Source organism: Arachis ipaensis, chromosome B4 (assembly GCF_059453495.1).
Source record: "Arachis ipaensis isolate K30076 ecotype BB chromosome B4, ASM5945349v1, whole genome shotgun sequence".
NCBI lineage: Eukaryota > Viridiplantae > Streptophyta > Magnoliopsida > Fabales > Fabaceae > Arachis > Arachis ipaensis.
Genome location: NC_142439.1, coordinates 133,148,765 through 133,170,374, shown reverse-complemented (window position 1 = coordinate 133,170,374; position 21,610 = coordinate 133,148,765). Strand labels below are relative to the sequence as shown.

The 21,610-nt window shown below is 37.6% G+C and overlaps 1 protein-coding gene and 1 pseudogene across 1 annotated transcript; one reads left to right on the top strand and one right to left on the bottom strand.

The window, feature by feature from the left end:
• LOC148569285 (uncharacterized) overlaps positions 1-6,423 on the top strand; it is a 36,936-nt pseudogene extending 30,513 nt beyond the window's left edge.
• A 3,384-nt stretch (positions 6,424-9,807) lies between these two features.
• LOC148569284 (uncharacterized) lies at positions 9,808-15,839 on the bottom strand. The gene is made up of 3 exons (XM_088483568.1): positions 15,811-15,839; positions 10,188-11,619; positions 9,808-9,828 (listed from the first exon to the last, which is right to left on the bottom strand). Exons 1-3 carry the CDS (start codon positions 15,837-15,839, stop codon positions 9,808-9,810), a joined length of 1,482 nt encoding a protein of 493 aa, XP_088339694.1.
• Positions 15,840-21,610: the final 5,771 nt, after the last annotated feature.

Below are 21,610 nucleotides of genomic sequence, written 5' to 3'. Positions count from 1 at the left end.
AGGAACAAGCGCGTTTGAATGGAAAACAGAAATACTTGCATTAATTCATCGAGACACATCAGAGCTCCTCACCCCCAACAATGGGGTTTAGAGACTCATGCCGTCAAAATACAAAGTTCAGATCTAAAAATGAGATGAGATCCAGAATAAGTCTCTAAAAGTTGTTTAAATACTAAACTAGTAAACTAGGTTTACAGAAAATGAGTAAACTAAGATGGATAGTGCAGAGATCCACTTTTGGGGCCCACTTGGTGTGTGCTGGGGCTGAGACTTAAGCTAATCACGTGCATAAGGCTATTTTGGGCGTTCAACGCCAGCTTTGGATCCTTTTCTGGCGTTGAACTCCAACTTGTAACTTGTTTCTGGCGCTGGATGCCAGACTGCAACATGGAACTGGCGTTGAACACCAATTTACGTCATCCATCCTTGAGCAAAGTATGGACTATTATATATTTCTGGAAAGCCTTGGATGTCTAATTTCCAACGCAATTGGAAGCGCGCCAATTGGAGTTCTGTAGCTCCAGAAAATCCATTTCGAGTGAAGAGAGGTCAGAATCCAACAGCATCAGTAGTCCTTTTTTCAGCCTGAATCAAATCTTTGCTCAGCTCCCTCAATTTCAGTCAGAAAATACCTGAAATCATAGAAAAACACACAAACTCATAGTAAAGTCCAGAAATATGAATTTTGCCTAAAAACTAATAAAAATATACTAAAAACTAATTAAAATACTCTAAAATCTACATGAAATTACCCCCAAAAAGCGTATAAAATATCCGCTCATCACAACACCAAACTTAAACTGTTGCTTGTTCTCAAGTAACTAGATAAATAAAATAGGATAAAAAGAGGTCAAGAAGCAATAATATCTCAGAGTTTCAAGGGAAGCTCAGATTCTAATTAAATGAGCGGGGCTAGTAGCTTTTTGCTCCCAAACAGTTTTGGCATCTCACTTTATCCCTTGAATTTTAGAATGATTGGCATCCATAGGAAATCAGAATTCAGATAGTATTATTGATTCTCCTAGTTTGATACGTTGATTCTTGAACACAGCTTCTTTATGAGTCTTGGCCGTGGCCCTAAGCACTTTGTTTTCCAGTATTACCACCGGATACATAAATGCCACAGACACATAACTGGGTGAACCTTTTTAGATTGTGACTTAGCTTTGCTAAAGTACCCAGTTAGAGGTGTCCAGAGTTCTTAAGCACACTCTTTGCTTTGGATCACGACTTTAACCGCTCAGTCTCAAGCTTTTCACTTGACACCTTCACGCCACAAGCACATGGTTAGGGACAGCTTGGTTTAGCCGCTTAGGCCAGGATTTTATTCCTTTAGGCCCTCATATCCACTGATGCTCAAAGCCTTGGACCCTTTTTATTACCCTTGCCTTTTGGTTTTAAGGGCTATTGGCTTTTTCTTTTTCTTTATCCAATGATTTTTTTTTGAATGCTGCTTTTTCTTGCTTCAAGAATCGATTTCATGATTTTTCAGATCAGCAATAATATTTTTCTTGTTCCTTATTCTTTCAGGAGCCAACAATTTTAACATTCATAAAATTCAAGATAAAAAATATGCATTGTTCAAGCATTCATTCAGAAAACAGAAAGTATTGCCACCACCTATAATTAATTAGAACTTTTCTTATTAAGAACTAAAAAAATATAAATTGCCTTTTTATTCTAAAAATCTACTATTTTATTCATGTTTGCTGATGATGAGAAAAATAAATTATAACTTAATTGAAAATAAAATCAAAATAGATATACTAATTACTACTACTTATATATACTTTCTAAGGTAAACTCCTATAATGGAAACTATCACAGAGTTAAAGCTAAAATTAGAATTTAACAACCTTTATTCTGGGAAGTGGATGTTCCTCTAGTCTGTGGGATGCTTGGTCCTTCAAGAGATAATTTCTGACGCTTCAGTTCCCTCAAGTCACGCCCTTGCTCCTCTTGTTCCCTTAGGTGCCATGATCTTGATGAGTTTTAGCTCAGTGATTATGGCAAATCACACCAACCTTAGAGGTTTGCTTGTCCTCAAGCAAAAGAAAGGAAATGAGAGGAATAGAAGGAGAGGCAATTTCGAAATTCAAAAGATATGATGAGTTGAAAAAGATATGAGAAGAAATTAAAAAGATTTGAAAAGAATTCAAAAAGATAGATGAGTTTTGAAAAAGATTTGAAAGGAATTTAAAGAAAAATCAAGAAATATGTGTAGGATTAAAATTTTTTGAAATTGAAGTTCAAAGATGAGAGTTTGTAACATGTTTATGCAAAAAATCATGAATTGAAACATGAAAATTGGAAAAAATCTGAATTGAAAACGAAATTACCTCCTCCCCACCATCCTGGCGTTTAAACGCCCAAATGCTGCATGTTTTGGGCGTTTAACGCCCAAATGCTGCTTCTCCTGGGCGTTCAACGCCCAGCTGTTGCTTCTTTCTGGCGTTGAACGCCCAGAACTCCTTTGTCACTGGGCATTTTTCTGAACGCCCAGGACGCTGTAAATCTAGCATTAAACGCCCAGAACGAGCTTCTTTCTGGCGTTCAACGCCCAGATGGCTATCCTTACTGGCGTTCAACACCCAGTGGATGCTTCTTTTGGGCGTTGAACACCCAAAACAGACTTTTACTGGCATTTTCTTGCCAGTGAGCTCTTTTTCTCTGTTTTGTGTGCAGAATCCTTCTATAACCCTGTGAACTTATGCAATTGACTCTTTACCTTAGTATCAATGAACTTTATATAAACAAATAAAATCAAGAATAGGGCAAAATGCTTAAAGGAAGTGATGCCCCATGGCTAGGTTGCCTCCCAGCAAGCGCTTCTTTAACGTCAATAGCTTGACAGTGGGCTCTCATGGAGCCTCACAGATGTTCAGAGCATTTTTTAGACCTCCCAACACCAAACTTAGAGTTTGACTGTGGGGGCTTTGGTTGTCTCTGCAGTGAGAGAAGCTTTTCATGCTTCCTCTCCATGGGTACAGAGAGAGATCCTTGAGTCTTATAGTTTGCAATGTCTGCAAACCATGGAGCTTCCTGAATAGCAAACAATTGCTCATCCGGAAAGGTTTCAGAGATCTCAGTAGAAGGGAGGGATGCTCCTGCTACTGGTTCTATCCGGGACAGGTGATCAGCTACTTGATTCTCTGTCCCTTTTCTGTCTCTTATTTCTATATCAAACTCTTGCAGAAGCAACACCCATCTTATGAGCCTGGGTTTTGAATCCTGCTTTGTGAGTAGATATTTAAGAGCAGCATGGTCAGTGTACACAATCACTTTTGATCCTACTAAGTATGATCTAAACTTTTCAATGGCATAAACCACTGCAAGTAATTCTTTTTCTGTGGTTGTGTAATTTTTCTGGGCATTATTTAAAACACTACAAGCATAATAAATGACATGCAGAAGCTTGTTATGCCTCTGTCTCAATACTTCACCAATGGTATGGTCACTGGCATCACACATTAGTTCAAATGGTAATGTCCAGTCTGGTGCAGAAATAACTGATGCTGTGACTAGCTTAGCTTTCAGGGTCTCAAACGCCTGCAGACACTCTGTGTCAAACATAAATGGCGTGTCAGCAGCTAGCAGATTGCTCAGAGGTTTTGCAATTTTTGAAAAATCCTTTATAAACCTCCTATAGAATCCTGCATGCCCCAGAAAGCTTCTGATTGCCTTAGCATTGGCAGGTGGTGGTAATTTTTCAATTACTTCAACTTTAGCTTGATCCACCTCTATTCCCTTGTTTGAAATTTTATGCCCAAGGACAATCCCTTCAGTCACCATAAAGTGACATTTTTCCCAGTTTAAAACTAGGTTGGTCTCTTGGCATCTTTTCAGAACAAGTGCTAAATGGTTAAGGCAGGAGCTGAATGAGTCTCCAAATACTAGGGGTGTTCAAAAAATAACCAAAATATGGTTAACCGGTTAAAAAACTACAACCACATTTTGGTTAACCAGTTTAATAAAACAATTTTAAAAACCATATCCATATATTTTGAAATTGGTTAACCAAAACCAAATTTAAAAAAACCGGTTTTTAACCGGTTAACCAAAACCAAAACCAAAATAAAATTAAAACCTAAATCAAAACCTAAATTGAAATTCGCACTTCCAGAGTTCGACAAAACCCAATTCACTCTTCTCCAGTTCGCCGCCGTCAACAGTTCTTCTCCTCCGCCTCTCGCCGGAGCTCGCCGATGATTCGTTGGACCTCTACCTCTACCTCTACCTGGATTCGCAACTCTGTCTCTCTGCCTCGACCTCCCATTCGCGACTCTGTCTTCACTTTGATTCGCCTAAGTATCTCTCTTCTTCTTTCGTCGGTAGCTCGCCGGAGCTCATCAGTTGTGGTAAGCCTCCTCCTTGCCCTTGGTTCTGAGTTCTGAGTTGGATTTGTTATCTGGGTTTTTTCTATTTTGTTGATTTGTTCTGTTATGTTTCTTCGTTAGTATACTTCTGAGTTCTGAGTTCTGACTTCTTCATTTTAATGGATTGAAAATGTGCAGATTTTAAATCTCTCAGTATTGAACTCTTCATTTCAATGGATACTGCTGTAAGTTTCTTCTTCACTGTGGTTCACTTTTTGTTTGGTCAAGACTTAATTAATTTGTATGAATTGAATGGAGAATTGTTCACATTTAGTTTTTGAATTCTGGTTATGTAAATGGCTTTGGCAATTCAAGTGCATATGTTCCTATTTTTCTGTGATCAAGCTTTTATTTTGTTTTATTTAATTTGTCAATCATATGAAAAATCATTATTTAGTTGAAGAAAACTAACTTATCTTATACATGTTTCCGGCTTCTTTGTTCTGATTTTTGTTGAAGAAATAATATGGATTTTTGTTCATCTCCTTTGATTTTGGTCCTGCATTCTTGTTTTACATTGTTATATGCAATGCTTATAGCTATGAGTTTGCACTTTGCAGCGTGTAAGTTGGACTGAGAATCATTGTTATATGCTAGTTTTGTTGAGAAATATTTTGGTATATGGTTGTAGGATGAGTGACGTAGGAATGGAAACAGAATGAACTGATAGAAATTTGTTGTTTAGTACCAAATTCTACTTAGAGATTTCTAACTTGAAGTACAGGTTCCTGCCAGATTCAAATATTGTAGGAAAACTATTCGACAAAATGTGAGGATTTAGCTCTTTTATGAAATTCCAGTGCTTCAGGAGAATAAAGGCAGGATATTAATTGAGTCCTTGATCTAACATTAGATGAATTAATTAAAACAGTGATTGGTGGGTAGGTATATATGGTAGATAGAGAGTGGACAGGCACATAACAAAAGGTCTTTAACTTTAACTGTTAATTTTGTTAGACATTGACCATTTGAGTCAAATATAGGCACATAACAAAAGATCTCTTATTATTACAGTTGTACCAAGGAACTTGTGTATGAACTATGAAGCTGTTACCATAAGTACGGCCACCTTAGCTAAGAGGTCAAGCACAATCCGAGACACCATGCATTTTACAACAATGGCAATAAGTGATTTTTAATTAAAATTTAACTAATCCAGTTTCAACTACAATCCAAGAGTCATTAATTTATATGCTGCCTTTTCCATCTAGTTTAGTAAGCTACACACTCTAGCTAATTTATATTAGGTCCCATCTTCTATTTGGTGATGAACATTATTTGCTACTGACACGTATAATTTAAATGTGCTAATATGGCACTCTTAGCTGTTATATATAATTGTACTTAGTTACCAATTACATATGCATCCCTGGATAGCTTCACATGCTTTCTTAATTTCTTCTTATTATTGTTAGTATTCACAATTTGTTGCGTTGTATATTGGTTATAAACAATAGTATTCACAATTTCTTATTGATTCAATGATACTGTACTTTCTGCGCGCTCCCTCATGAACCTAATGATGATGATCATCATCACAAATACAAGATATATTAAAAATTACTATGTACCTGGATTCAGTTGTCCTTTGTAGCTTGTGGTTTGAAGTGTTTGATTTGATGTTATGAAAGCTATGATAATCAGTAATCCTGTTGTAGCTTTAAATTGTTATAAGTTTCTGAATTGGTATATATGTGTAGTTTCCAATTGATATAACTTATTCAGAAACTTTAATTGATATATATGTGTAGCTTCAATCACCTTTTGCACTTTGAATTGAGCTTGTTTGTACTTGTTTGTGAACATCAACATTTTGAACACCCCTGGAATCAGTTTCAAAGTATATGTATATATTGTTTGAACTTGGCTTTGTGCTTGATAACTTTGCTTTGTTGAAGTATTTAATAATTAGATTTTATGGCTTCTTATTCAGAATGAGGTAGCTGATCGTGATGTTCCCATGTCAGAGTCTGCAGAGCATTCGGCTTCTACATTACCTCCTCTCCCAACCACATCATCTGAGCGCAAAAATCGATCAACAGTTTGAGACCACTTCAAGAGAACATCTGATGATGAAAATAAGGCTCAATGTCAACACTGTTTGAAAGTGATCAAGTGCGGGAATGGAACAAGTGCAATGAGATCACATTTAAAGATTTGCATAAGCAATCCCAGTTCAGATAGAGGCAAACGACAGAAAACAGGCACATCGCCTAGCCCAGAGCACAAGTGGGTAGGTTTGATGCAGAATATGCCCGGAAAAAATTGATATCAATGTTTATTCGCGAGGAGCTTCCTTTTCGATTTGTAGAAAGTCAAGGTTTCAAAGAATATTCGGCGGCTCTGCAACCAGGATTCAACACTCTTTCACGTATTACATTGGCACGTGACATCTTGATGTTCTATGAAACAAAGAAGGTTCAACTTCGAAAATACTTTTCCAAATATGGAGGAAGAGTTTGTCTTACAACTGATAACTGGAGTTCGTGTCAGAATATGGCGTATATGTGTTTGACAGTTCATTTCATTGATGTGGACTGGAAGTTGCAAAAGAAAATACTAAATTTTTGCCAAGTCACCGGCCACACGGGAGAGATTATGGCTCAAAATGTTGAAGCTTGCTTGAATAGCTGGAAGTTGAACAAGATCTTGAGTTTGACAGTTGAAAATGCATCGTCCAACGATGTAGAAGTTATGTATTTAAAAAAAAGGCTGATTTCTTGGAAGAGTTCAGTTTTGAATGGGGAGTATCTCCATATGCGGTGTTGTGCGCATATTTTAAACCTGATTGTGAAGGATGGATTGAAGGAGATTGATGATTCGGTCGCCAAAATTTGGGATGATGTGAAGTATGTTAGATCCTCAAATTCAAGATTAGCTAGGTTCAAGGCATGTATTGCACAAGAGAATATTCCACATAAGAGTCTTGTTTGCATAGATGTTGAAACGCGATGGAACTCTACATACTTAATGTTAGTAGCAGCTTTAAAGCATCAGAAGGCATTTGAGCTATTAGAGATGCAAGACAAAAAATTTGTTGAAGAATTAAACAAGGGAAGAGGGGTACCTTCAATTCAAGATTGGGATTATGCTAAGTCCGTCTTACCATTTTTAGAGATGTTTTACGATGCTACACTTCGCATCTCTGGATCCTCTTATGTCACTAGTAACTTATACATGAAAGAAGTGTTTGCTCTTGGAAGGAGGATTCAACAATATCGTGATGATGATGATTTGAGCATAAGTCTTATGGCAAGTAAGATGAAAGTAAAATACAACAAGTATTGGGGAAATGCAAAAACTATTAACATGTTGTTGTTAATTGCCGTAGTTCTAGATCCTTGCCATAAGTTGGATTATGTTGAGTGGTGCCTAGTTAATTCTTTTGGTGCAGAAGTTGGTGGTGAATTGAAGACAAAGTTGTCTTCTTGTCTTCATTCACTTTATAATTTATATCAAGGTGCAGATGAAGGAAACCAAGATGATACCCTCTCCCAACCGAGTCCAAGTGATAAAGCCAAAGACATTTATGATATGGGGTTATATCGCCGATCAACCGGTCGCAAATCCAATCTTAAATCTGAGCTTGATCGTTATTTGAATGAAGACTGTGAGCCAGATGATAAGCCTTTGGATATTCTTGGATGGTGGAAGGTTAACTCGAATCGGTTTTCCGTCCTAGCAAATATGGCACGGGACATATTGGCTATACCAGTTTCAACAGTAGCTTCCGAGTCTGCTTTTAGTATGGGGGGAAGAATCATCGATCAATATCGTAGCTCATTGACTCCTAAGATGGTAGAAGCCCTTGTATGTATCGAAGATTGGCTTAAAGGAGACTTTTTCTCTTCTCTTGCACCTGAGAATTTTGAAGAGCTTGAAAAGGTCGAGCAAGGTAAATTGAATATTAAATGTTTCTTAAATATATCATATGATTTACTTAGAAAATGTTTTAGTTTAACTTATAATTATAATTTTTTAAAAGTTATAATTATAGTTTTTTTTGTGTGCAGATTTGATTTTATCAGAGGACATTACTTGTTCAGTGGGTCCAGGTTCAATTGCACTTGAGGATGACTAGAAAGTCTTGATTGTTTGTTTTCTTTAATTATTCTAAACACTTAGGTGGTAAAGAGATTAGACTTGCTTTTCCATATATGATTAGACTTGTTTATGTTTATGTTTATGTTTGGTGATAGATCAAAGAAATTCTATACTCCTTGGATGGGGATATTGGTGTCAACAATTATAGCAGTTGCAATGTCATTTTTTGCGGTTGGAATTTGCATCGTTTCTTTGGCTTAGGAGAAAATTTTCATTGTTGAAGAGGCCTTTTGAAGTGCCATTGGGAATGAAGGGTTTGATCCTAATGTGCCTTATACCTTCTTTGCTCTTGGTGTATGTGATAAGTATTGCCACCAAAAGTTTAGAAAAGTAATTATTATTGAGGTTGACATTTTATTGTCGATTGATGCTCAAGGACATTGGAGAATGATAAGTTTTGTGAGTCGTTTTTGTGATCACTGTGATGTAACATACATGTCAGGTGGTAAAGTGTTAGTTCAATTTCCTTGACAAAATTTACCATGTCAAGCATAGATTCCAATTTACCATGTCAAGCATACATGACCATGTCTATGCTTTTGTTTGTGCTCAAGTTTTAGATTTTAAACATGTTTTCTTCTAGTTTTTAGCCCTTTTTTCGATTCTACTTTCTCAGTTTAAAAGATGTAGATAAAGAATTTGGCTAAATGTATTCTATATTTCTTTATGCTTTGTGGACTTTTGACTATATATTTTTTTCTTTTTCTTTGTGAGATCTAGCCATCTTTTGACTATATTTTAACAATCGATTTTTTGAATTAAACTGTTCTAACCAGATAATCGATTTTTTATTAAACTAATTAAACCGGTCAATTCAATCCAATTTTTAACATCATGGATTTAAGTCAAATTTTAACTTATTTTGTTGATATTTCTCGGATTGATGTTACTTGTATTATTTGGAAAGAAAAAAAATTAATTTTTAGATTAAAAAAATCAATTTAAAAGAAAAAAGGTAAAAAATTTGGGTTTTTGTATGTAAAAATATTAATTTTTGTGTAAAAATTGGTTTTTGGGTGTAAAAACTAATTTTTTGGTTTAAAAACCAATTTTTTAGTTTAAAAACCGGTTTTTTAGTGTAAAAACCAGTTTTTTGATATAAAAACCGATTTTTTAATATAAAAACCACTTTTCTGATATAAAACCGATTTTTTCTATATAAAAACCGGTTAATTTTTTAAAACCGGTTTTTATTTTAATAACCGGTTAAAAACCAGTTTTAAATTTTACTAACCGGTTAATAACCGATTTTATAATATAAAACCAATTTGGTTAATTAACCAATACTATATTTTTGGTTAACCAAAAAACTAGTTTGGCTTTTAGATTAACCAAACCATGAACACCCCTACCAAATACTGAAAAGTCATCCATGAAGACTTCCAGAAACTTCTCTACCATATCAGAGAAGATAGAGAGCATGCACCTCTGAAAGGTTGCAGGTGCATTACATAGACCAAAAGGCATCCTTCTGTAGGCAAATACTCCAGAAGGACATGTGAATGCTATTTTCTCTTGGTCCTGTGGATCTACTGCAATTTGGTTGTAACCTGAATAGCCATCCAAAAAGCAGTAATATTCATGACCGGCTAGTCTCTCTAGCATCTGGTCTATGAATGGTAAAGGAAAATGATCCTTCCTGGTGGCTGTATTGAGCCTTCTGTAGTCAATACACATACGCCACCCTATAACTGTTCTTGTGGGAACCAGTTCATTCTTTTCATTATGAACCACTATCATTCCTCCCTTCTTAGGGACAACATGGACAGGGCTCACCCAGGAGCTATCAGAAATAGGATAGATAATCCCAGCCTCTAGTAACTTAGTGACCTCTTTCTGCACCACCTCCTTCATGGCGGGATTTAGCCGCCTCTGTGGTTGAACCACTGGCTTAGCATCATCCTCCAATAGGATCTTGTGCATGCATCTGGCTGAGCTAATGGCCTTAAGATCACTTATGGACCACCCAAGAGCTGTCCTGTGTGTCCTTAGCACTTGTAGTAGCGCTTCCTCTTCCTGTGGCTCTAAAGCAGAGCTTATGATTACAGGAAAAGTGTCACCTTCTCCCAGAAATGCATATTTCAGGGATGGTGGTAGTGGTTTGAGCTCGGGTTTATGAGGTTTCTCCTCTTCCTGAGGAGTTTTCAGAGGTTCTTTTATTTCCTCTGGTTCCTCCAGATCAGGCTGAACATCTTTAAAGATATCCTCTAGCTCTGATTCGAGACTCTCAGTCATATTGACCTCTTCCACCATAGAGTCAATAATATCAATGCTCATGCAGTCGTCTGAGGTGTCTGTATGCTGCATGGCTTTGGCAACATTCAACTTAAACTCGTCCTCATTGACTCTCAGGGTTAATTCCCCTTTTTGGACGTCAATGAGGGTTCGTCCAGTTGCTAGGAAAGGTCTTCCTAGAATGAGAGTTGCACTCTTGTGCTCCTCCATTTCCAGAACCACAAAGTTAGTGGGAAAGGTAAATGGCCCAACCTTGACAATCATGTCTTCAATCACGCCTGATGGGTATTTAATGGAGCCATCAGCAAGTTGGAGACATATCCGGGTTGGTTTGACTTCTTCGGTCAAACCAAGCTTTCTGATAGTAGATGCAGGTATTAGGTTGATACTTGCCCCAAGATCACATAGAGCTTTCTTGGTACAAGTACCCTCTAATGTGCATGGTATCATGAAGCTTCCGGGATCTTTAAGCTTCTCTGGTAAGCTTTTCAGAATGACTGCACTGCATTCTTCAGTGAGGTAAACTTTTTCAGTCTCCCTCCAATCTTTCTTATGACTTAAGATTTCTTTCATGAACTTAGCATAAGAAGGTATTTGCTCCAGTGCCTCTGCAAATGGAATCTTTATTTCAAGAGTCCTGAGATAGTCTGCAAAGCGGGCAAATTTCTTATCTTGTTCCGCTTGGTGGAGTTTCTGAGGATAAGGAATTTTGGCTTTGTATTCCTCAACCTTGGTTGCTGTAGATTTATTGCCTACAGATGTGGTTTGAGAAGCCTTTTTAGAGGAATTGCTATCAGCACTTGTATGTGTCTGATCTCCCACTGGCAATTGACTGTCAGGGGTGGAAGTTGGAGTGGCGTTAGACGCCAACTCCTTACCTGTTACCGGCGTCTGAACGCCAGAACTGGATCCATTTTAGGCGTTCAACACCCACCCCTTACTTGTTTCTGGCGTTGAACGCCAGGACTGGACATGGGTTGGGCGTTCAACGTCAGCTCTCCACCCATTTTCTGATGTTTGAACGCCAGAATCATTCCTTTCCGGGCTTTTACTGTCCTCAGATGGAATTTGGGTAAGCTGCTCATCTCTTGTTTTCCTGCTACCTTGAAGTGAGGTATTTAGTGTTTTCCCACTCCTTAGTTGAACTGCTTGGCACTCTTCTGTTATCTGTTTTGATAACTGTTGTCTTGTCTGATTTAATTGTGCCTCCATGTTTTTATTGTCCTTTTTAGTGTCTAATAGCATCTCCTTGAATTCAGCAAACTGTTTTGTTAGAAAATCCAATTGTTGATTGAATTCAGTAGCTTGTTCAATAGGACTGAGTTCAGCAGTTACTGTTTTAGCTTCTTCTTTCATTGAAGATTCACTACTTAAGTACAGGTGCTGATTTCTAGCAACTGTATCAATGAGCTCTTGAGCTTCTTCAATTGTCTTTCTTATGTGGATAGATCCACCTGCTGAGTGATCTAGAGAGATCTGAGCTCTTTCAGTGAGCCCATAATAAAAGATGTCTAATTGAACCCACTCTGAAAACATTTCAGAGGGGCATTTTCTTAGCATCTCTCTGTATCTCTCCCAGGCATCATAAAGGGATTCATTATCTCCTTGTTTAAAGCCTTGGATGTTCAGCCTTAGCTGTGTCATCCGTTTTGGAGGAAAATAATGATTCAGGAATTTTTCTGACAGCTGTTTCCATGTCTTTATGCTGTCCTTAGGTTGGTTATTTAACCACCTCTTAGCTTGATCTTTTACAGCAAATGGAAACAGTAATAATCTATATACATCCTGATCTACCTCCTTATCATGTACTGTGTCAGCAATTTGTAAGAACTGTACCAGAAACTCTGTAGGTTCTTCCTGTGGAAGACCGGAATACTGGTAACTTTGCTGCACCATGATAATGAGCTGAGGGTTCAACTCAAAGCTACTGACTCCAATATAGGGTATACAGATACTACTCCCGTATGAAGCAGTAGTGGGGTTAGCATATGACCCCAGAGTCCTCATGGACCGTTCATTTCCACTTATGTCCATGATGGATAAAGGGAGATGACTTGGATTTATTTTTATTTATTTTGTTTTATAGAAAAAGAACAATTTAAATAAAATAAAATAACTACAAATAAAATGTCAGTTTCGAAAATTAATAATAAAATAAAAATATTTTAAAACTAAAATAATTACTTAATTAAGAAGATTTGAAAAATTTTTGAATATGATTTTTGAAAAAGATTTTAAATTTTGAAATAAAAATCTGAATTTTAAAAGTAAAATTCGAAAGTTTTCTTTAAAATAGAGAGAAAATATATATTTGAATTTAAAGAGGAAAGAGAAAAATAATAAAATAGCACAAGATTTAAAATTTTTAGATCTAATACTCCTTGTCTTCGAAAATTTTGGAGGGAAAACACCAAGGAACACCAAACTTAAAAATTTTAAGATCAAAACACAAGGAAAACTCAAGAACACTTTGAAGACTCACAAGAACAACAAGAACATGAAGAAAGAACACCAAACTTAAAATTTTTAGAAAACCAAATTAAAATTTTTGAAAATTATAAAAGGATTTGACAAGAAAACACCAACTTAGAGTTTGGCACAAGGTTTTAATTAAAGAAAAATTATTTTGAAAGAAAAAGATTTCTGAAAGAAGATACCCAATGACCAAGAACATAGACCAACGCTCTAACCAATGGGCAGTAAATGTAACACTTGTTTTGAAGAAGTAGAATTTTTTTTTTATAATTAAGATTAAAATTTTGAAAGCTAATGTTTTGAAAAAGCACAAGAAAAACAAGAAAAGAAACAGAACAAGAAAAACTAAAGATCAAACAAGAAAATTAAAAAGAACAACTTGGAGATTAAGAACGAACAATGAACACAATTTTCGAAAATTTAAAGGAAATTAGCAGCATGCAATTGACACCAAACTTAAAATGTGAAACTAAACTCAAACAGAAAAACTAAAAAATAAAATTTTCGAAAAAATTTTTAAAAGAAAAAATAAGAATTTTAAAAAGAAAATTTCAACCAAAAATAATAATAAAAGACTCTAAACCAAAAAGAAAAATTTCCTAATCTAAGCAACAAAATAAACTTTAGTTATTCAAACTCGAACAATCCCCAGCAACGGCGCCAAAAACTTGGTGCACGAAATTGTTACATATTACTCTCTTACAACTTCGCACAACTAACCAGCAAGTGCACTGGGTCGTCCAAGTAATACCTTACGTGAGTAAGGGTCGAATCCCACGGAGATTGTTGGTTTGAAGCAATCTATGTTTATCTTGTAAATCTCAGTCAGGATATAATATCAATAATAATTTTTAGTTTGAATTGTAAAAAGTAAAAGGGCAGAACACAAATTATACTGGTATGCAGTAATGGAGAATATGTTGAAGTTTTGGAGATGCTTTGTCTTCTGAATCTCTGCTTTCCTCTGTCTTCTTGTTCACGCACGCACGTCCTCCTATGGCAAGCTGTGTGTTGGTGGATCACCGTCGTCAATGGCTACCATCCGTCCTCTCAGTGAAAATAATCCAAATGCGCTGTCACCGCACGGCTAATCATCTGTCGGTTCTCGTTCATACTGGAATAGGATTCTTCGTCCTTTTGCGTCTGTTACTACGCCCAGCACTCGCGAGTTTGAAGCTCGTCACAGTCATTCAATCATTGAATCCTACTCGGAATACCACAGACAAGGTTTAGACTTTCCGGATTCTCATGAATGCCGCCATCAATTCTAGCTTATACCACGAAGATCCTGATTAAGAGATCTAAGAGATACTCATTCAATCGAATATAGAACGGAGGTGGTTGTCAGGCACACGTTCATAGGTTGAGAATGGTGATGAGTGTCATAGATCATCACCTTCGTCACATTGAAGCGCGAATGAACATCTTAGATAGGAACAAGCGCGTTTGAATGGAAAACAGAAATACTTGCATTAATTCATCGAGACACAGTAGAGCTCCTCACCCCCAACAATGGGGTTTAGAGACTCATGCCGTCAAAATACAAAGTTTAGATCTAAAAATGAGATGAGATCCAGAATAAGTCTCTAAAAGTTGTTTAAATACTAAACTAGTAAACTAGGTTTACAGAAAATGAGTAAACTAAGATGGATAGTGCAGAGATCCACTTCTGGGGCCCACTTGGTGTGTGCTGGGGCTGAGACTTAAGCTAATCACGTGCATAAGGCTGTTTTGGGCGTTCAACGCCAGCTTTGGATCCTTTTCTGGCGTTGAACTCCAACTTGTAACTTGTTTCTGGCGCTGGACGCCAGACTGCAACATGGAACTGGCGTTGAACGCCAGTTTACGTCATCTATCCGTAAGCAAAGTATAAACTATTATATATTGCTGGAAAGCCTTGGATGTCTACTTTCCAACGCAATTGGAAGCGCGCCAATTGAAGTTCTGTAGCTCCAGAAAATCCATTTCGAGTGCAGAGAGGTCAGAATCCAACAGCATCAGCAGTCCTTTTTCAGCCTGAATCAAATCTTTGCTCAGCTCCCTCAATTTTAGTCAGAAAATACCTGAAATCACAGAAAAACACACAAACTCATAGTAAAGTCCAGAAATATGAATTTTTCCTAAAAACTAATAAAAATATACTAAAAACTAATTAAAATACTCTAAAATCTACATGAAATTACCCCCAAAAAGCGTATAAAATATCCGCTCATCACTTTCCCAGCCAAGGACACTGCACGATTCCCAAATCGCTACTGTGAGCAGATGTTTCCTATTCTGGCAGCTCGAAATTACAACAATGAACACCTTCTTATCCTTCTACCTCGTATTGTTGAATTTGTTGAGCCACAAATTGCACAAAGACATTGGGGATTTTTACAGAGACAGCCACGACAGGTTAATCTTTCTTGGGTTGTTGAGTTCTACTCCAACTTCCACCTACCGACTCTGCAGTCCATTTATTTATGCCAGAAGCAAGTCCCCATTACAGAAGAGGCCATTCAGCAAGCCTTAGATCTCCCCCCTGCTCCAGAAGAATTGGACGCTTTTCAGAAAGCCGCCATCAAACGCCAGGCGTACACCTTTGATTGGGACGCTGTTCTCAGAGTTATCGCTCAACCTGGCAGCAAATGGATCTTCGGATACCATCGTTCCCGTCCTAAGGGAATCTCGGCTTCCGCACTAACCTTAGAAGCTCACGTATGGGCACAGATTATGTCCCATTACGTCTTCCCGAGTACTCATGAGTCCTCCTTCACGGCAGACATGGCCGTTCTACTATGGTGCATCCTCATAGACCAGCCTCTTAATTTACCAAGACATATCTGGAATGCTATGGAATATGTGCAGATCGCGGGCAACCTACCTTTCCCCGCCTTGGTCTCTGATCTTATCTCAGCAGCCGGAGCCCCCTACAAAGCTGGAAACACCAAAGCCATACTTCCACGGGACGATCAGTACGTCCCCAATGGGAGATGTCTTAGGCCACCACTTGCCACTACCAGCCAGTCCACCGAGGATGCTGCAGTTCCTCCACCATCTACTAGTCAGCTACTGCATCAAATACTGAAGCGGTTGGACCAACAAGAAAAGAAAGCAAAGCTCCGAGAGCGCCGCAACCAACGCCGTTTCAAATACCTCAAGGAGCTCCTCATAGGCAATCACAGACCTGACGATGACCCAGGCACTCCGGACTCCACTTTCTTTACCAGCACAGGGAGCCATGACGGCCCCGACTGTGGAGACACTACCACCAGCCCACCATTGTTCCTGACAGATGGCACCGAGGACGGTGCAAATCCTTAAGTGTGGGGAGGTCGGTCAGTACCTGACTTCCGAAGGTAATTCTTCTTCCCTAAACACCAATAAATTAGGATATTTAGTTAGTTTTTCTTTTAGAATAGGATAAATTGCATAATAATAGATTAGTTGCATGCATGTTCTACTTGATTGAAAAGACAATAAGTTTCTTCTAAGATCCTAATTTTTTTGGAACAAAAAAAATTTTCACTAATTTTAATTAAAACTTTTATGTTAAATTTGCTTGAAGCTGTATTTGGAACATGAATTTTTGAGCTAAAGAACACACAACGTGTGAGATTTGAGCCTTTATGCATGGTTACATTATTTAACCATAATTGTTTTATTCTTGTGTGTTTACTTCTCTATTATTGTAATCTATATTTTGTTCCATCCTATATGTCCAATGTTTGGTATATTTATATGCTGCATATGATTGAGGCCATTAATTGTTTAGCTCACTTATCCAAATTAAGCCTACCCTGTCAATTACCTTTGTTAGCCACTTTGAGCCTTTAAATCCCATTTGTTCTATAACTTACCACATTACTAGCCTTAAGCGGAAAAACAATTGTATACCCCTATTTGAATCTTTGATTAGCGTAAGATAGAATTATGTGTACTAATTAAGTATGGGAAATTATGGGGACAAAGGATAATAAGGGAGTGTATCATGATAATATAATGAGAATTTGACACCTACTCATGTGAAACTATAAGAATCAAAAAAATTTATGTGCATTGATTAGCTATGTTTATTTTTATGTTTGTAAAAAAAAATTATTCAATAAATAAATAAGGGGACAAAAATTACCCCAATGCTGAGTTAAGAATCCAAAGATCAATGCATATATGATAAAATCCAAATAAAAAGTTGATACATGAGTATGGAATGTGAAAGAGAATTTTGGGTAGCTAGGTACGTACTCCAAGGTTATATAAAATATATATAAGTTATGTTAAAGCTTGGGTTAATTAAAGATTCAATTTAAAAGCTCACTTAACCATATATGTATCCTTACCTTTACCTTGACCCCATTACAACCTTGAAAAGACCTCGTGATGCTGCATTGGTATATTAAATGTTGTTAATTGGTTAGGAGAAGAACAAAATTTAGGAACCATGATTAGAGAAGGATAGAGTGATTACCCTATACACTGGAGAGATTAGAGTATACTTACATCATCAGTGAGGGTTCAATGCTTAAAATTTTATGTTCCCTGCTTTCATGAGCTACCTTCTTGCATTTTTATCTGTTCTTACTGTATGAGAATTGAATTAGTGGAGCTTGATTTGTAATTATTTTGAAGAGCTTATTTATTCTTGATCAAGTGGGCAAGAATCATATAGTTGCATTCACATATATAGGTTGCATTGCATTCCATGAGTTTTTACATGTTCCTACTCATTTATTCTATCTCCTTCAACTAAGCATGAGGACATGCTAATGTTTAAGTGTGGGGAGGTTGATAAACCACTATTTTATGGTTTACAATGTGTTTAATTGTGTGATTTTATCATGGTCTTTACCCACTTATTCATATAATTAGCATGCATTTATATTTCCTTTCTAAAATTATTACATGATTGAAAACTCACTTCCTGGAGACCTTTAATTAGGTATTTTAATCCCCCTTTATTCCATTCGAGCCGTGATCTGTGTGTTAAGTGTTTCAGGCTTTATAGGGCATGAATGAGTGGGAGATTGGGAAGGAAGCTTGCAAAAATGGAAGGAACACAAGAAATTGAGGAGATGACCAGCGAGAAGTGATGCGTACGCGTCAGCAACGCGACCGCGCGGAAGAGAGGAATTCGCAGTGACGCGGCCGCATGAGTGACGCAGACGCACGGATTGGAAAAGCAGAAGCGACGCGGAGGCATGGACGACGCGTCCGCATGAAAAAGAAAAATGCCGAATGACGCGTCCGCATGACGTGCGCGATCTGCAGAATTTCAAAAGTCGCTGGCAGAGTTTCTGGGCCAGATTTCAACCCAGTTTTTGGCCCGAAATTACAGACTAGAGTCAGGGAACATGCAGAAACGGAGGACACAATTCATTCTACATAATTTTTAGTTTTAGATCTGGATTTACTCCTCCCCTAGGTTTTTATCACTTGACATTCATAATTAGGATTTTTTGGGAAGATTTTGGCTTTAGCTTTTGAGAAGAGTCTACCTCCGGTACTAGTCATCTTATTTTTGTTATTTACCTTTTATATTTATTCTTCCATATTCTTAATCCCTCTAGAGTTGACTTTGGCTTATTTTTATAAGTTATTAATATAGACCATTTTTATTTTCAATTAATCCTTTTATTTTTATTTATCATGTCTTCTTTTATTTTCACCATTAATTCTGTGAATTTTATAATTATGATGAGTGAGTAGTTCCATGACTTGATTGAGGGATGATTGAAAGGAACCCTTGAGTTGAACTACTCAAGAGAGAAATTATAATTGGGTCTATTGTTGAATCCCCCTCTAATCATTAACTCTAGTCCTTCCCAAGGGAGAGGATTAGGACTTATGACTAGAAACAGATTTCTAACTTGCTTGACTTTCCTTTACCTAGTAAGGGTTAACTAAGCAGAGTAACTTCCAATTATTAATTAATCTTGAGAGTATTTCAACAAGAATAGGGCTTCCAACTAATCTACCCCCAGTCAAGGCTTTTATTTAGAATTAATTAAATTCTCTATTTTAATTTCCTGTTTACCAACTCAACCACTTTTGAAAACACCCGATTGATGAAATAGCACATCTCTCTGGAACTCGTTGGGAGACGACCTGGGATTCATACTCCCAGTATTTTAATTTTCAATATTGTGACAACCCCTTTTAAATTGATAAGCGGATTTTCGGCTGGTTAAGGACTGTACTTGCAACGTATTCCTATTAATAAATTCTTAACTCGCCAATTTCCGCCACGTTATGAGTTCCCTTTTTTAAAACAGAGCCACTCTCGGCATTCTCTTTCTAAAACTTCCAAAACCATGGCAAGTTAAGGATTTATTTCAAAGTATTCAGAATCACCCATCCAACAATGGGATTTTATAAGCCAAAGTTTTTCGGTAGAGTCCCAAGTCTTTAGGGGAGAATAACATAACTCATTTCGCCAAATTCATTTAAAATCATTAAAACATTGGCTTTACGATTTGAGTAATAAAATAGGATCTAAGCCAAACCGAGTCACGTAATCATTCACTTCTTTCAAATCTGTTTCCTTTACTTAGGCAAAACCAACTTCAACCCCCATGATAAATTCTAGAACGTTCCAACTGTTCAAAATTGTTTGTCTTGCAAGAATTCAGAATTCAAAGAATACTTAAAACCTTTCTCAAAACATTTCAAAATCTTGTCAATAGACATTCAGGTTCTTTAAAAGTCATTGAAACTCCTCTAATTGGAACCCTCAAGTCAAATTCAAAGACGTTGCCCTTGTCACATTTAAAACATCTTTAAAACATAAGTTTCATCTAAATAACTTTCTCCTAAAAGAGATACAATGCCTTTTTTAAGAAGCAAGACTAAATCACAATTTTCTCTTAATAATTCATTTCAAAAACATAAATCATCCTTTTCTTGATAATTCAAATAAAAGAGTAGAAGTCTTTAACTCATCATTTTTCCAAACAACATTTCAATAAAGACTCGGGTTTTATAGAAATTTTGGCAGCATCTCTCCTAAAACATGGACTTTTGCCACCCGGTTCGGATCCCAACTAAACCGTTCCTCATTCCTTTTCAATAGCTCAAAACCAGAAATCAATTCAAAAGCAAGCTAAATGCCTCAGTGGCATATCTCAAGGAAACTATTTCAAAATCAACTCAATATCAACCAATTTAACTCATTTCCAAAGCTTAAAAGAAACGGTTCAATAACAAATCATTTGTCCAAAACCAAGTCAATTAAAGTAAACCAGGCTGAATTCAAAAGAGCGTTCGATATTTCACATTATCAAGAAAATCAACTAAATCCAAATTAATTCTCAATGGATTAAACTCGACCTCAAATCTTTAAAGGAATCAACTCGAAATAATTCAGTTTCACAAAACCGCACAACAAACCAACCAACAAACGTTCATAATCGATCGAGACAAATCAAACCATACCTAAGGCCGATACAATCACCAAATACACAATATCTCACACCAGTATCCATATATAATAATTCCAATACATAAAACATAGATTTTAGAAAGTGCCCCTACCTCAAAATGCAAATTCCATAACCCAAACGCCTCATAAGTTCTTTTCGCCTCAACTCGAAATCAAAGGCAGCTTCAAAGCACAGCCCCACATATTTTCACAGCAGCATAATCAGCTCTAATTTACAACAAGCAACCTCAGTTACTAAACTCTAGGAACATTAATAACGTATAGGCTTTAATGCATGTACGAGACACTAACATTGGGCTTTCGAAACATAATCTCTTACCGGAATTTCAACACGAAGCAGCTGCAATTTCGAATCGGCCCGACGGCAGCTCCGGCGGCGGCCAGAAGCTCTGGTGGAACAACTATAAAAACCGTGCAACATTAAAACCTTTTCAAAATCCAAAAAGGCAGATACTTCAATTAAAACCCTTACCGAAAGAGTTCTCCTGCGACGGCAGCGAGGTTCTCCAGCGACAAAAACGGGCAAAAGCTTCGGCGATGGCCCCGATGGCCACAGAACTCTGGCGACAGTAGCAGAAGCTCTAGCTAAGCACCACGGAGTTGCAGATCAACAGAGACGGAGGTAGACGGCAGTGACGGGACGGCGGCAACCAGGCACGGTGCCTCCTCCGCCTCGGCCTTGGCTCGCATCTTCTTCTCCCGCTCCTGCTTGCGACTCCAACGGCGGCGGAAAGGACGAGTTCGACGGCCAGATCCGGCAAAGCTGGCGGTGAGGATGCGGCAGTGTCAGTGCGGCCTCTCTGCAGCGACGGTGGCCACCCCTGCGCCTGACGCGATGGCATCTAGGGACGGCGACCAAGCCGCGCCTCTTCTTCTCTCTGGCGCACTCCCTCGCCCTCGGTCTCCTCTCTCTGCCCGATCTCTCTCTTTCTCTCCCTTCGGTGCGCCATGGCGGTAGCTGGAAGAGGCGACGGTGGCGCGGTAGCGATGCTCCTCCTTC